This window comes from Mauremys reevesii, linkage group 8, assembly GCF_016161935.1.
Source record: "Mauremys reevesii isolate NIE-2019 linkage group 8, ASM1616193v1, whole genome shotgun sequence".
Lineage (NCBI taxonomy): Eukaryota > Metazoa > Chordata > Testudines > Geoemydidae > Mauremys > Mauremys reevesii.
Window position 1 is genome coordinate 9,743,142 of NC_052630.1, and position 13,642 is coordinate 9,756,783.

The following is a 13,642-nucleotide window of genomic DNA, read 5'->3' on the forward strand; positions in this document are numbered from 1 at the left end:
TCTCCAGAAGAGGGCTGAAGCCAATTGGCAGGGCAGTTGTGAGAAACTTGCACTGCTGCTGCTGCTGCCCTGCCATCTCTGTTTCATAGTTAGATAGGACTCGAGCTCCTTTTGTAAGCATCACGATTGTTGAGGTGGGGGGAATAAGCCCATGAAACTTGCAGATGTCCTCAGATCTATGCATGGATCTCATGGCAGTAGCCAGAGGGAAGAGCCATTCATGTGGGGACCCTTGCACCTTTAAGTTTCTTTATACAATAATTCAGCATCAGTTGGCTATGGTACTGTAACTGTCACAGTGTCAACCAGCCAAGAACTCAAATACTCATATCTGTACATCTTTAGGCCTCCTTACTGAATCTGTCACATAACCCCCATTCAGCTACTAGTACTAGTTTTGTAAGGAAAAAGGCCACCTTGAGAGAACAATAAAATCTCATATATTATCTTCTACTATAAGAATATCATCAGGCCAAGTGACCCCTTGTGGCCTGATGTCACTCTGCGGCAGCCCTGCCCTGGTTTCTCCACTATCTCAATCAAACTACCAAACAATTCTGCTCCGGAGCAGCACACCCCTCCCTGGGGCTGGATTTATTAACATAACAAAATTATTCCCAAAATAAAGTTCTCAAAAATCCTTATCAAGGCCGTTCTCCCAGTCTCTACCCTGCTTGGCATCTCCCAGGCCTTCCCTACCTGGAACCCTTTTCCCTGGAGACTACTCACTCCCAGCAGACTCTGTACTGTCTCCCTGAGCATCCCCATCTCTGCAGCTTCCTGCTGCTATTTATAGGAGAATCCGTTTCTCCATACCCAGTTGGTTCTACTAATTAAATCACACACCCGATCCTAAGAGTGACATCTAAAGCTAACTGTATGGGACTGACCAGCACCAGGCCTCTGGCCCTTTAAGGGCAGGCCACCCCATCATATGAATCAAGGAATTTACTTTATGCCTTTAGTATTTGCCACTCAAAATAAATAATAATTGTTAATAATGATTAGCTAGAGCACAAGTATTCTATGACACCATCTATAAAGTGGGTGCCAGTTTCAGTGAGGTTAAGATGTTTGAGAGTTCAATAAGAAAGCACTTTAAGTTTGGAAAATGATTTGTCATACATTAGCTGACAACAGACTCTCTTAACGCTTCCTGAATCAAGTGGTAGAAACAAAATATCTCAAGGTTTCTTAGGAACAAAGCAGTCCCAGTAAATCACTGAACATTGCGTGCAACAGCTGAACTCACCAGTCTTCTCAGCCTTGTGTTTTGGGCTTTCTTGTCCTGGAAGACATGGGCAGGGCCCCTCACATCGCGCTGCGACAGTTTTGCCAGAAGTACAAGCATGAAACTCCAACTTGCACTGTAATTGCAAGAAAACAGGAATGTACATTGGAGAAACCACACTTAGCCATACTAATATTTGACAGATTAAAAAATTCATCCTTTACTAAAGGTGTTATGATTTTTAATTAATAACAATACCTACTTCTTATATAGTGCTTGCCATCAGTAGACCTAAAAGTACTTTTCAAAGTATCATTATCCCCATTTAACAGATGAGGAAACTGAGGCACGAGGTGACTTGCCCGGGGTCACTCACCAGTCCAGTGGCGGAGCTCAGAATAGACCCCACGTCTTCTAAGTTCCAGTCAGTGCTCTATCCACTAGACAACACTGCCATACTTCAAATATGCAGTTCTAATTTAAAATCAAGCTAGTTTCTGCGGCCTGTTTATCACGGACTGCTACTGCTAATATCACTCATTCAGTAGTATAGATTAATGACCTGGTCCCGAGAGGTGATGACTGCTCTCAACTTCCAATGAAGTTAATGGGCTGCCCTGAGTCAATGGCAAAATTCCACTCCACACAATAGTGGGCCAAAGGGAGTTGAGAGCATTCAGCACTTTGCATGTGAGAGATAAACCCCTAACCAATCTGAGTAGTTCTTCACCGTGCAGCCTTCCACGGGACTCCTCGTATAAGGAAGGTTTTAATCATTCATACAAAATATATCTACGGGCTAGATTCTAAGTTGCCTGAACAACTGTTTAAAATCACTCTCCATAAAAGCAGAGTAACCACTGAGCAATGTAGTCAAATCCAGAAATGTAACAGGACCACTAGCCAATCAATTATAAAAAATTAAAATAGGCCCGCCTGTAAGAAGGTAAGTAAATTGGGCAGTTTCCCCATACCCTCGGTCCTCCTCCAACAGCCTGGGCAAACAGATGGGCTTTGCAGCATATCTTGAAAATCAGGAGATTCCAGATCTTCAGGGCAAAGGGAGGCAACTAAGGGAAACTATTGTTTCATAAAAGTGCTAATAAAAAAGTGCAGGTCCACAAAGTACTTACTGTTCATTGCCTTTACTGTTAGCATGACGTGTGTTGTACCACTGATTTCCTTTTAACAAAGGATGTATTTTCAATTGTCCTCCCTGATCCAAAGATCTTTTCCCCACACTGAACATTACAACAATAAGAAGAACTGATCATACGAGGTGCCAGATAAGGTCTCAAATTAGTATTTGAAAGTGCAACTGTTGGAAGGTGGACTAACCTACGACTAGGGTTGCCAACATTCTAGCTGCACAAAACTGAACACCCTAGCCCCGGCCCTTCCCCAAGCCCCACCCCTCCCTTGCCTCTTCTCTGAGACCCCACCCCCCGCTCCCTACATTCCCCCTCTCTCGGTGGCTCGCTCTCCTCCACCCTCACTCACTTTCACTGAGCTGGGGCACGGGTGTAGGCTCTGGGCTGGGGATGCTGGCTCTGGGGTAGGGCCGTGGATGAGGAGTTTGGGGTGCAGGAGGAGCTCCAGGATGGGGGGTGGGGCTGAGGGATCTGAAGTGCAGGAGGGGCTGCGGGTAGAGGCAGGGGGTCGGGCTGCAGGAGGGGGCTCAGAGCTGGGGGTTGGAGTGCAGGAGGGGGTATGGGCTCTGGGTTTGGGTTGGAGGTTCAGGGTGTGGGAGGGGGCTTTAGGCTGGGGCAGGGGGTTGGGCGTTGGTTTACCTCAGTCAGCGGTGCAGCGGGGGGCGGGGGGAAGCTAAGGCAGGCTGCCTGACTGTCTTGGCACCGCGTTGTGCACGCCCTGGAAGGAGCCAGCCGGTCTGGGTCCTAGATGGGGAGCCAGGAGGCTCCACACGACACTCTCGCCCGTAGGCACCCCCCACTCCCATTGGCCGGTTACCGGTCAATGGGAGTGCAGAGTTAGTGCTCTGGGCGGGGGCAGTGCACAGAGCCCCGTGGCTCCCCCGCCTAGGAGTCGGACCTGCTGGTTGCTTCCAGGACACAGCGCGGTGCCAGGACAGGTAGGGACTAGCCTGCCTTAGCGCCGCAGCACCGCCGACCGGACCAAAAACCAGACACCTGGTCACCCTACTCATGACTAAAATGTTATTAATGATAAAACAACACTGATTTTTATTAGCGAGATTCTGATTTTTTTCCTTTTTTAAAAGTAAGTGAGTATTTAGGACCCAGCTGCAGTGACACAATACGTTTTGAAATGCATAGATTGATTAAAAGTCTGTAATGTTACCCAATCAGAATGCAGTGGACAAACGTAGCTTCTGCAGCAAAATCCACTGAACAAAATGACAGCATCTTTTATTATGTTGGTACAATAGAAGCAGAGTGAACGGAATAGGATGTTGTTACAAGATAAATGCCTCCTACTTTGAAAATACTGTAAATTACCTTCTTGCCTCTGCTTATTTTTTGTTGCAAGAGCTCAGCTTTGCCCAGGCTTTAATCTAGCAACAGGAGACCATTATCCTGTGACTACATCCTATTCCGTCAACATTATCTCCCACGCCCATTTTGAACTTCAATGCACCCTGGTGGCTGTATGCTCTGTATGATCTTCTGCCCTTCTGATTTAGAAAATGCATGGCCATGCATACACATGTGGCTTAGCTTAGCTTGAGCTTTATAGTACTTATTTCATACCAGGCTATGGGGAATAGAAGTACATATTTTTCACCTTTATGAAAAAGGCATAAACACAATTGCTTAATTTATGCCGACTGTGCAAAACATATGCAACGAAAAGCAGCTGAGGAGGAATGGGGAATGCTCCCTGATTTAACAGTCCTGGAACTGAAGGCCCTCTCTGTACAGCCTGTTCTTCATATTCAAGATGTTACTGAGAATACAGCAATAAATCTTTCTGCAGCTGAAGTTCCTGATGACTTAACCCATTACAGCTCAATTAATTACCTGTTTTATTAGCTATAATAAATGCAAATTATGTATCATAGCATTAGCAATTATAATTCTAATATTTATCCTTAAGATGGTAAAACCAATTTCGAACCCATTATCACAATCCGTTAAGAACGAAAGACAGATTAGTTTCTGGAAATGTTAAGGCTAGTTTTTCATGGCTTTCCTTTCTACTGCTAAACAAAAATCACCACCAACAAAAAACACCAACCCAAAAACCCAATGAGGAAACTGGAATCTGATTAAAACGGAATAGTTCTATGATAAGAATGTACAAGGATAAGAATGAGGTTGCTGAAGGACACAATTCTGCAAACACTTACACACTTGAGTAACTTCACACACGTGCAATCCCATTCCCATGCTACTCATGTGTGAAGGTAGCTATACGCATGTTTTGTGGGACTGAGGCCTGAGAATGGCCAAATTCTAAATATTAAGTTAGACTGATGCCAAATACAGAATAGGGTAATTCAGGACACAAATAGGCCAGTCTCTTTAAATGTTTTCAGTTCTTTAAAAAAAAAAACTCCAGGGAGATTGTTTATTTTCCCTAGGGTGTCCTGTTGCCCTAATCATGGAATCATAGGACTGGAAGGGACCTCAAGAGGTCATCTAGTTCAGTGCCCTGCGCTCAGGGCAGGACTAAGTATTATCTAGACCATCCCTGACAGGTGTTTGTCTAACCTGCTCTTAAAAATCTCCAGTGATGAAGATTCCACAACCTCCCTATGCAATTTATTCCAGGGCTTACCCACCCTGACAGTTAGGAAGTTTTTCCTAATGTCCAACCTAAAATTCTCTGTTGCAATTTAAGCCCATTGCTTCTTGTCCTATCTTCGGAGGTTAACAAGAACAATTTTTCTCCCTCCTCCTTGTAACAACCTTTTATTTTAACAATCTGTTAACTTTGAAAACGGTTATCATGTTTCCTCTCAGTCTTCTCTTCTCCCGACTAAACAAACCACATTTTTTCAATCTTCCCTCATAAGTCATGTTTCCTAGAGCTTTAATCATTTTTGTTGCTCTTTTCCGGACTCTCCCCAATTTGTCCACATCCTTCCTGAAATGTGGTGCCCAGAACTGGACACAATACTCCAGTTGAGGTCATATTAGCATGGAGTAGAGCGGAAGAATTACTTCTCAGGTCCTGCTTACAACACTCCTGCTAATATATCCCAGAATGATTTTTTTTTGCAGCAATGTTATATTGTTGACTCATATTTAGCTTGTGGTCCACTATGAACCCCAGACCCCTTTCCACAGTACTCCTTCTGAGGTAGTAATTTCCCATTTTGTATGCGTGCAACTGATTGTTCCTTCCTAAGTGGAGTATTTTGCATTTGTCCTTATTGAATTTCATTTCTCCAGTTGTCCAGATCATTTTGATTTTTAACCCTATCCTCCAAAGCACTTGCAAACCCTCACAGCTTGGTATCGTCTGCAAACTTTATAAGTGTACACTCTATGCCATTATCTAAATCACTGATGAAGATATTTAAAATGACCAGACCAAGAACTGATCCCTGCATGCTTGACTGTGAGTCACTGATAATTACTCTCTGGGAATGGTTTTCCAACCAGTTATGCGCCTACCTTAAAGTAGCTTCATCTAGGTTGTATTTCCCTAGTTTGTTTATGAGAAGGTCATGCGAGACAGTATCAAAAGCCTTACTAAAGTCAAGATATTCCACATCTATCGCTTCCTCCCTATCTACAAGGCTTGTTACCCTGTCAAAGAAAGCTATACGGTTGGTTTGACACAATAATCAGAAGACCACAACCTTATTCCACATATAAGGGCTGCTGGTTTTTAATGACATCACCTGCATCAAAACAGGTAGAGATCAGAGCAAGGCAGGTCACAGAGAATTTCAGATGGAGGAATAATAAGGCTGCAGTCTACACCAATATCGGGTCTGCATTCCAGGAGTACATGAAGGAAAGATCTCTCAGCCCTCCCCAAACCACAGAGCCTGCATCATTAGTTCCATAGAGAAATATAAATCCCCTTCTTCCTCCTGTTTTCTCCTCATACAGCAAATAAAGAAAAAAAATTCTCAGTACATAGCAGGGGGGATTACTGAGGGACTGATTCATAGATTTTTAAGGCTAAAATGGACCATTATGGTCATTTACTCTGGTCTCTGCATAACACAGGCCAGAGAACCTCACCCAGAAATTTCACAAGTGATTCTAACACTCCTCACTCATGTTGAGGCTAGTCCTATTGCTTTAAAGGCACTGTTTAAGATGAGCAAAGGGGGCACAAAATTGGGCCCTGCATTTGTCTGAAGTTATTCTATGTTTTCTATTGCTATCTGTTGTGATTTTCCTCTGGTGTAGCTCACTGATCGTGCATGATACTAGTGTTTCTTGTTAGCTTCATGAATTGAGCTGCATTTGTCTAGAATGATCCCTAAGGACCAGATAAATGTTTCTAAATTGTTTTATTGCAAAAGGAAATCAGCTCGGTTTTTTTGTTGCTAAATGTATATTGATATCAATAAATTATATGAGGGGAGGAAAATAGTGGAGCTTATTCATGGAAAATTCATAAATTAATTTATTCACTCAGTTACGGGAAATTATTGCAAAAGAGTATTTTGGCTAAAGCGTTCCCCTGAGAATTTGCTACCCTACTTGTGTGATGATTCCATTTTTATTGTCAGCAAATCTACAGCAATGTGTTTTGCATAACATTCATATTTTGCAGGGGAAAATAAAACAGCTGCATAAAATTTATTCTCTGCTGTTTTATCCTTGCTGTTGTTTGCAGGTTTCCAACCTGCCAGCTCCTACCAAGAGAAGCCACCAGACACTTCCTTGGAATGTAAATCAAGTAGAATGACTCTGTCGCTCTTTAATTTGGCTTTGGATTTTTGGAGGGCAGATTCTGGTCTCATTTATACCTGGGTAACACTAATGAAGTCAAGAGTTCCCCAGATCTCATTTATGCTGGTGTAAATCTGACTAGCTGTATTGTATTTACCGTGTTACTCTGGATTTACCTGGGTGTAATGAGATCAGAATCTGATCACAGAAGCAAGTTTCAGTGGAGTACAGCAGCGTGGGAGAGTTGGTGGGTCAGTTGTATACTCTGCTATGGATATTCTAGATGACTTGGAGTGTGTATTATGTGACTGATGTGTGGTATTTTGTGTTATAGAATGAATCAATACCAACCAGCTTCTTGGGAGGGCCTTTTAAAACAATTTTCGAAATATAACACCGTCAAAGGAAAAATACTCACTTTGAAACGTCACATACTTATGCCATAAATTCAAATATGCATTCTAAATGAGAGGCTATGAATAAGTGGATATTTTTGGCGGATTAGAGAGATAATAGACATCAACAGAGAAAGTTGCCGCAAAGCCTCCTCCTTCAAAGTCCTGATGCAGAGTTAGAATCTAAGATTGAATTTTATGGGATACTAGATTAAATGACATTAAAAAAGCTGAAATGCTCAAATCTTACTAACAACAGGCCTCAAGCCAAGACCACGCAACATGCTTATTTAATACCTTGCAGCTTCTTTCATTCCCACAGAGAATTATTTTAACGCACGTTTATGGAACATCTTTTGTTCGCTCACAATGTGTCTCTTCTAAACTTCAGATATAAATAAGAAAAGCTCATTATTTTCTTCCTTATCTTTTACATACTGCCTCCCAAAGACAAAAGCTGAAACTTTTTGAAATGACAGCGTAGATATTTTTCATCTAGAATTTCTTTATATCAGTGTTTTTCTTCTTCCCTATCTGTCTTAGCAGATAATTAGAATCCATTGGAATTCAGAGACCCCTTTAAGAAAGAGTTGTTTGTTTACATGCATTAAAGCAGTGAGTGTTCTTACTTCTATAGCGGTGGTTCTGTCAGCATTTCCATTATAAACCCCTATATCTGATGTCTCCATTTTGATTGCTGAAGAAAAAATAAAGTTGCTATAGGCTGTGTTAGGAATACGACTCAGCCCAAAAGCCAAAGATTTTCTTTAAAATATAACAAAAAGACAAAAAATATTGGCAGAACAAAAATCAGTTGAATTATTTTTTTAAAAAACTCACAAGAGTGGAAACGGATATTAATGTTGCTTTTTAAAATGTTTTCCCCTCCTTAGCTCCCATCTGACACGTATTTTGAAAGGAGTATGTTTTGAATGGGGATTTTGCTAACCTTTAGGACTTAGGCTCTGATTCTTCAAACACGAACCCATTGGGATTACGCATGGTAGTAAAGTTAAGAATGTGCCTGAGTGCTTGTCGAATTTGGGTCTTGATGGGAAAAAGTGGGCCGAATTCTGCTCTAAGCACCACTGATTTCAGTCAAGTTAATCCTGATTTACGTAACTATTATGGAATAGAATGTGGTCCAGGTGCCTTCGTCCCACCAATATCGTATCATTGTTTCCTTGGGCTCCCACATCTGTCTCTGTGTTTACCCGTTGTCTCTTCTCTTACACTTCCACTGTAAGGTCTTTGGGGCAGGGACTGTCTTTTTGTTCTGTTTGTAAGCACCTAGCACAGTGGGGTCAGTCCATGACTGGGGCTCCTAGACGGTATGGTAATGGAAATGATAATAAAAGGGGAGGCTGATAAAAAGCTATTTCTTTGGTGTATAAAAGTGACTCCCCCACACAAACACACCCCAATTTCCCCCTTCAACAATCACATAAGGATTTTTTTGAAAAATCACAATGCTAATGAAGAGCTCTGTTCTCCTGGTGACCACGCATAGTTCCTGTTATTATCAAATAGTGATGGAATAGGCCCTTAATTAACACATGCAATTGATTGTATAAATATGTGTTTTTGAAAAGTTGGGCTTTCTGAAATGTGTATTATTTGCAACTTTGATGTTACAGCTGATTGGGTCAGAAATCCCATTTATATTAGTGATTAAATATAGATTGACACCAAAGACCATTATTGTGCGTTGGGGTTGGGTAAATATTTTTAAAAGCCCCTCTCACTGCATATTTACAAACAGACGAGAGAGTATTAACCCACTAGGAAAAGAGAACAGGTTTCTAAAGGGCCCATATTAAATAGGCTGAATACATATTTATGCAGCTGAACGTAATGACTCCAAACAAAGGGCTTCATGAGCACATTCATATCCCAAGAGGAGCTCCGCATTTTGCAGCTATGCACTCTGCAATCCTGCAGCCCTAATGAGTAATTTAGGGGTATGCCTATACTGCAATGTAAGGCCGTGCCTGAGCCTGGGCTCAAGGCTACCCCCTCCTCCTGCCCTTGTGTCTATATTGCAATTATGCGTTAACCCAGGGCTTGCACCCAGGATCTTGCAGGGCTGGAGAGTCTGAGTTCGAGTTAAGCTGGGACCCAGGGTCTAAACCTTATTGCTTTGCAAGGTAGCCACAGCCCTGCTTGACTTGGGTCATGGGAGTCATCTGGAAGTATCCCACAATTCCATGGGACGACTTCCTTAGTTCTCTCTATCCCAATAATCTGCAATCCACTCTACTGAAACCAGAAGCTGCTCTCCCGCCCCATCCCCCATCAAACAGCAGCAGTTCAGGTCAGCGTTAACCCATTCTCTTCTGATCACGGAGCTGCAAGCACATGATCAGAGAGCCTCTTCGGTTTGCAATGGAGAACGAATCCATCAAGACTTTTGCAAAGTGAACTGTTTTCTGTTAACGTGCAAGGCAGGCAGTAAAGTTTTCCCGCAGTGCACAATGGGTAAGAGCAGCCGCATGGGGAGGGGGGTGCTAGGGACTCTGGGATATGGCTAATTTGACTCTGGTCTGTGCACTGAATTGTGGACACCAGAGCCCTAGGTTTGAGCAGTAAATCCTTAACCTAGAGTTACAATACAATGTAGATGCTCAAGCCCAGGGTTCCCTAACATGAGTCAGCTGACACAAGTCCCACTAACTCTGGGCTTTCACTGCAGTGTAGACATACACTAAAAGGCTGTAGGACTTCATCTGAAGGGTGAAGTTAACTCCTGTGCAGAGGGACAGCACATGGCATACGGACCCTTCAAGTATCACTCAAGCCCTGAGATCACATACTCAATATTCCCCACCTCAAGTGTTGAGTTTTCAAGCATAACAGCTAGAAACTTTTTTTTTTTTAAAAAGGTAAGCTTGGATTCTCACGTAATAACATGATTCCAGTGGGATTTAAGTAAAATGCCAATTGTTAAGACATTTTTTATTAAAATAGCAAGAGTTGGAAACAAGATGGTAGCGTAGTATTGAGAGCTGTACCTTTAAGTACTTGAGCTTCCTAGATAGGAAGTCCGGGTGAGGGACGCTGCAGAAACCCATTTTGTTTTGTAGAGGTAGCTGGGAGCTGTGTCACCGGAGATGGGGGTGGGGTAAAGGGCCATTTCTCCCCTTTGAAACAGTGGGGTCAAGCCCCCCCACTTTTGAGAACCAGAACTTGGCAAGCGCAGGAGGCCAAGACCTCCCCCTACCCCTTTGGCCCCTTACTGGAGCGGTGTAGTGCAGTGTTTCTCAAACTGGGGTCACCGCTTGTGTAGGGAAAGCCCCTGGCGGGCTGGGCCGGTTTGTTCACCTGCCCCATCCACAGGTCCAGCTGATTGCGGCTCCCAGTGGTCGCAGTTCACTGCTCCAGGCCAATGGGAGATGCTGGAAGTGACGCGGGCCGAGGGACTTACTGGCTGCTGCTTCCAGCAGCAACCATTGGCCTGCAGCGGCGAACCGCGGGAGCCGCGATCGGCCGGACCTGCAAACCTCTTGAGTGGCATAAGGGAGTCCGATCTGATTCCAGATTCCAGTCTAAAGTCTCTCAGAGGTAAAGTCAGATCTGTTTCCATATATCCTGCCATTGATTTGTTTCAGGACTACTGATTTTAGTTATCTTACAAACTTGTAAGTGGATTGATAGATTTCAACGTTAAGCTGGTAAATAATAACCAATGGGTCTCCAGTTAAATGCTACCCAGGTGGCAAGAAATAAGGAAAGACAAAGAAACTGTAAGCTTAAGAAAGCAGAATTTTCCAAGCAGAGTCATTTTTGAAGAAGCAGTACGGATACCATTGGCAGTCATGTTGTACTGCTTCAATGTTCCAGTGGCAGGGCTGCAAACCAAAGAGATAATCAAGTACCACTGAAAAACTGCTCATCCGATCATAGCAGAATCAGCTAATTTGGGGACTTCTGGACAAAACACTTACGTACAAAATTCTGTTTTGATATCAAATAAATTGCCCTCAGCAATAGCTAGAGATCAGCTCATGCAACATGAAACAGGAATGTTCAAAAAGGCAGTTAATTGTGTCAGTTGGACAATAAGGCATGTAAAGGAACATCTAGGATACACTACTCAACAGGAGATTAGAAAACCTAGAGATCATTCTATGCCTTATAAACTCAGTGTGAAAATAAATGCTCCTGCATATACACAAGAAAGGAACACAGAAATAGCTTTAGTTCATGCACTGGAGCCTGATATGTGGTCCAGAAATTACATTTCCCTAAGGGGATGTCTACATTACAGCTGCTACAGTGGCACAGCTATAGTGCTGCTACTGTCGCTGAAGATTTGTAGTGTAGATGCTTCCTACATCGATGGAAGGTGTTTTTCCCGTCCATGTGGGTAATCCACCTCTCCAAGGGATGGTAGCTAGGTTGATGGAAGAATCCTTCTATTAACCTAGCTGTGTTTACACTGGGGGTGAGGTCAACCTAACTACGGTACTTAGGGTGCAAAATTAGCTAAGTTGACTTAAGTTTTAGATGTAGATCAACTCTAAAGGCCCAATTGTGGAAACAGTTAGATCTTGTCTTCACTAGGGAAAAAAAGATGTATTCTTAACTCATCTTAGCTAACACAAGGTAAAATCCTAGTGAGGACAAGATGGTTTTAACATGAGTTAGCACAGTAAGGTAAACCCAAAACTCCCTGATAGTCTTTACCTTGACCTGCTAACACATGCTTAAACCACAAACTGCCTTGTCTTCACTAGGATTTTACCTTGTGTTCGGTAATTTGAGGTAAGATCACACCTTTCTTATTAGTGAAGATGCACCCTTAGGACGAAATGCTGGCCCCATTGAAATCAATGGAAGTTTGCCACTGAGGATTTACTTTTACGTACCCAGGGTAGTCCCATTTTCCCCATGATCCTACTTGTGGATAAGCAGTCTGCTTGGTACTGTTGCAGGATCAGAACCCAAGTTAAACAGTGGCCAGAAATGTCCCAGTCATTTTAAAATGAACTTACCCTGTTTATTCTGATTTTATAATACTTCTTAAATACACAGCAAAGCTACAAGATGAATGTTCCCTGTTTGTAAATGTGAAACAGATTTCTGTCTATGGGAGTTGTATAAAAACTTACTAATCTACCGTCGGTTATCTGCATTTGTGAGTTACCATCTATTAATACATTTATCTGCCACCCCAAAAACTATTAATGACTTTAACTTGCCTTGCTATTGCATTTAATTTCTTTCCTTTGACTATGTTCTTTAAATTCTTCTTTGCACCTGTCAAACAATTCTCTATTTTCAAGCATTCACAGTTAAGAGTTGACAGTTCACAACTAATAGCGTTATTCAAAGTTGAAGCCTGCTTACAATTTATTTTTAAAGCAAAATTATCTTAGTATAAATGGAAAGAAAACCACACCAATACTTCTAGCTTTCACGTCTGGGTATGAAAACAATCAATGCTGCCTGAAATGTACTGCCATGTAATTGAGATGCATTCCAATGCAATTGCTATTTACCGATCACACGAGAACAACAATTTGTCATTTTTACTCTCTTCAAATTATTAGAGGCAATTTAGTTTCTCTCATGGAGATGATATACCAGGTAACATGAAAATAATCAAAGGGTAACGATCTGTGGCTCCACATACATATAGATGTTCCAGTCATCAGCTAAACAACTGTATACATATGGCATGGAGAACATGCTGTATGACCTTCAACTCCCCAAACATAGGCTTCTACCCAGTTACCTTCAACTAATGTGATTCTATTGATCTAGGTTTTGATGAGTGAAGCCGTGCTCCATCCACCCTCTTTCACATCCATACATCCATCACATGGGTACGGGCAAACTTGCATCTGGTGACTTGTATATAAGGGCAGGCGTATTCTATCAGTTTAGGTTTTTATACCAGCCCCATCACTGTTGTATCTACCTGAGCATCTCCAGAACTTCACACCCAATTCTCCCCTCCCTTTTGTAATTCTGAGGCCACATGCCATTCCTGCAATGTTCTCCTATTTGGAGCATTTTCTTAGTTGTGGACATTTGTTGTAGATTTCTGTAATGGATTTGGAGTTGTTTTAAAAGTGCATAATATCCCTGTTTTATAAAATATGACGGCCCAAATTCTGTCTGCTTGGTGTGCAGAGGCTGTCACAATTCTGGGCTACCCGTACCCCAGACTC

At 42.4% G+C, this 13,642-nt stretch overlaps 1 protein-coding gene across 2 annotated transcripts in view; it reads right to left on the minus strand.

Annotated features, from left to right (window-relative positions):
- The window catches only part of SPOCK1 (SPARC (osteonectin), cwcv and kazal like domains proteoglycan 1), a 474,634-nt gene that overhangs the window by 89,735 nt on the left and 371,257 nt on the right, over positions 1 to 13,642 (minus strand). For both annotated transcript variants that reach the window (XM_039486677.1, XM_039486676.1), the window contains one exon: positions 1,253 to 1,367. In XM_039486677.1, the coding sequence (XP_039342611.1) occupies positions 1,253 to 1,367 (115 nt within the window). The remainder of the gene's footprint in view (positions 1 to 1,252; positions 1,368 to 13,642) is intronic.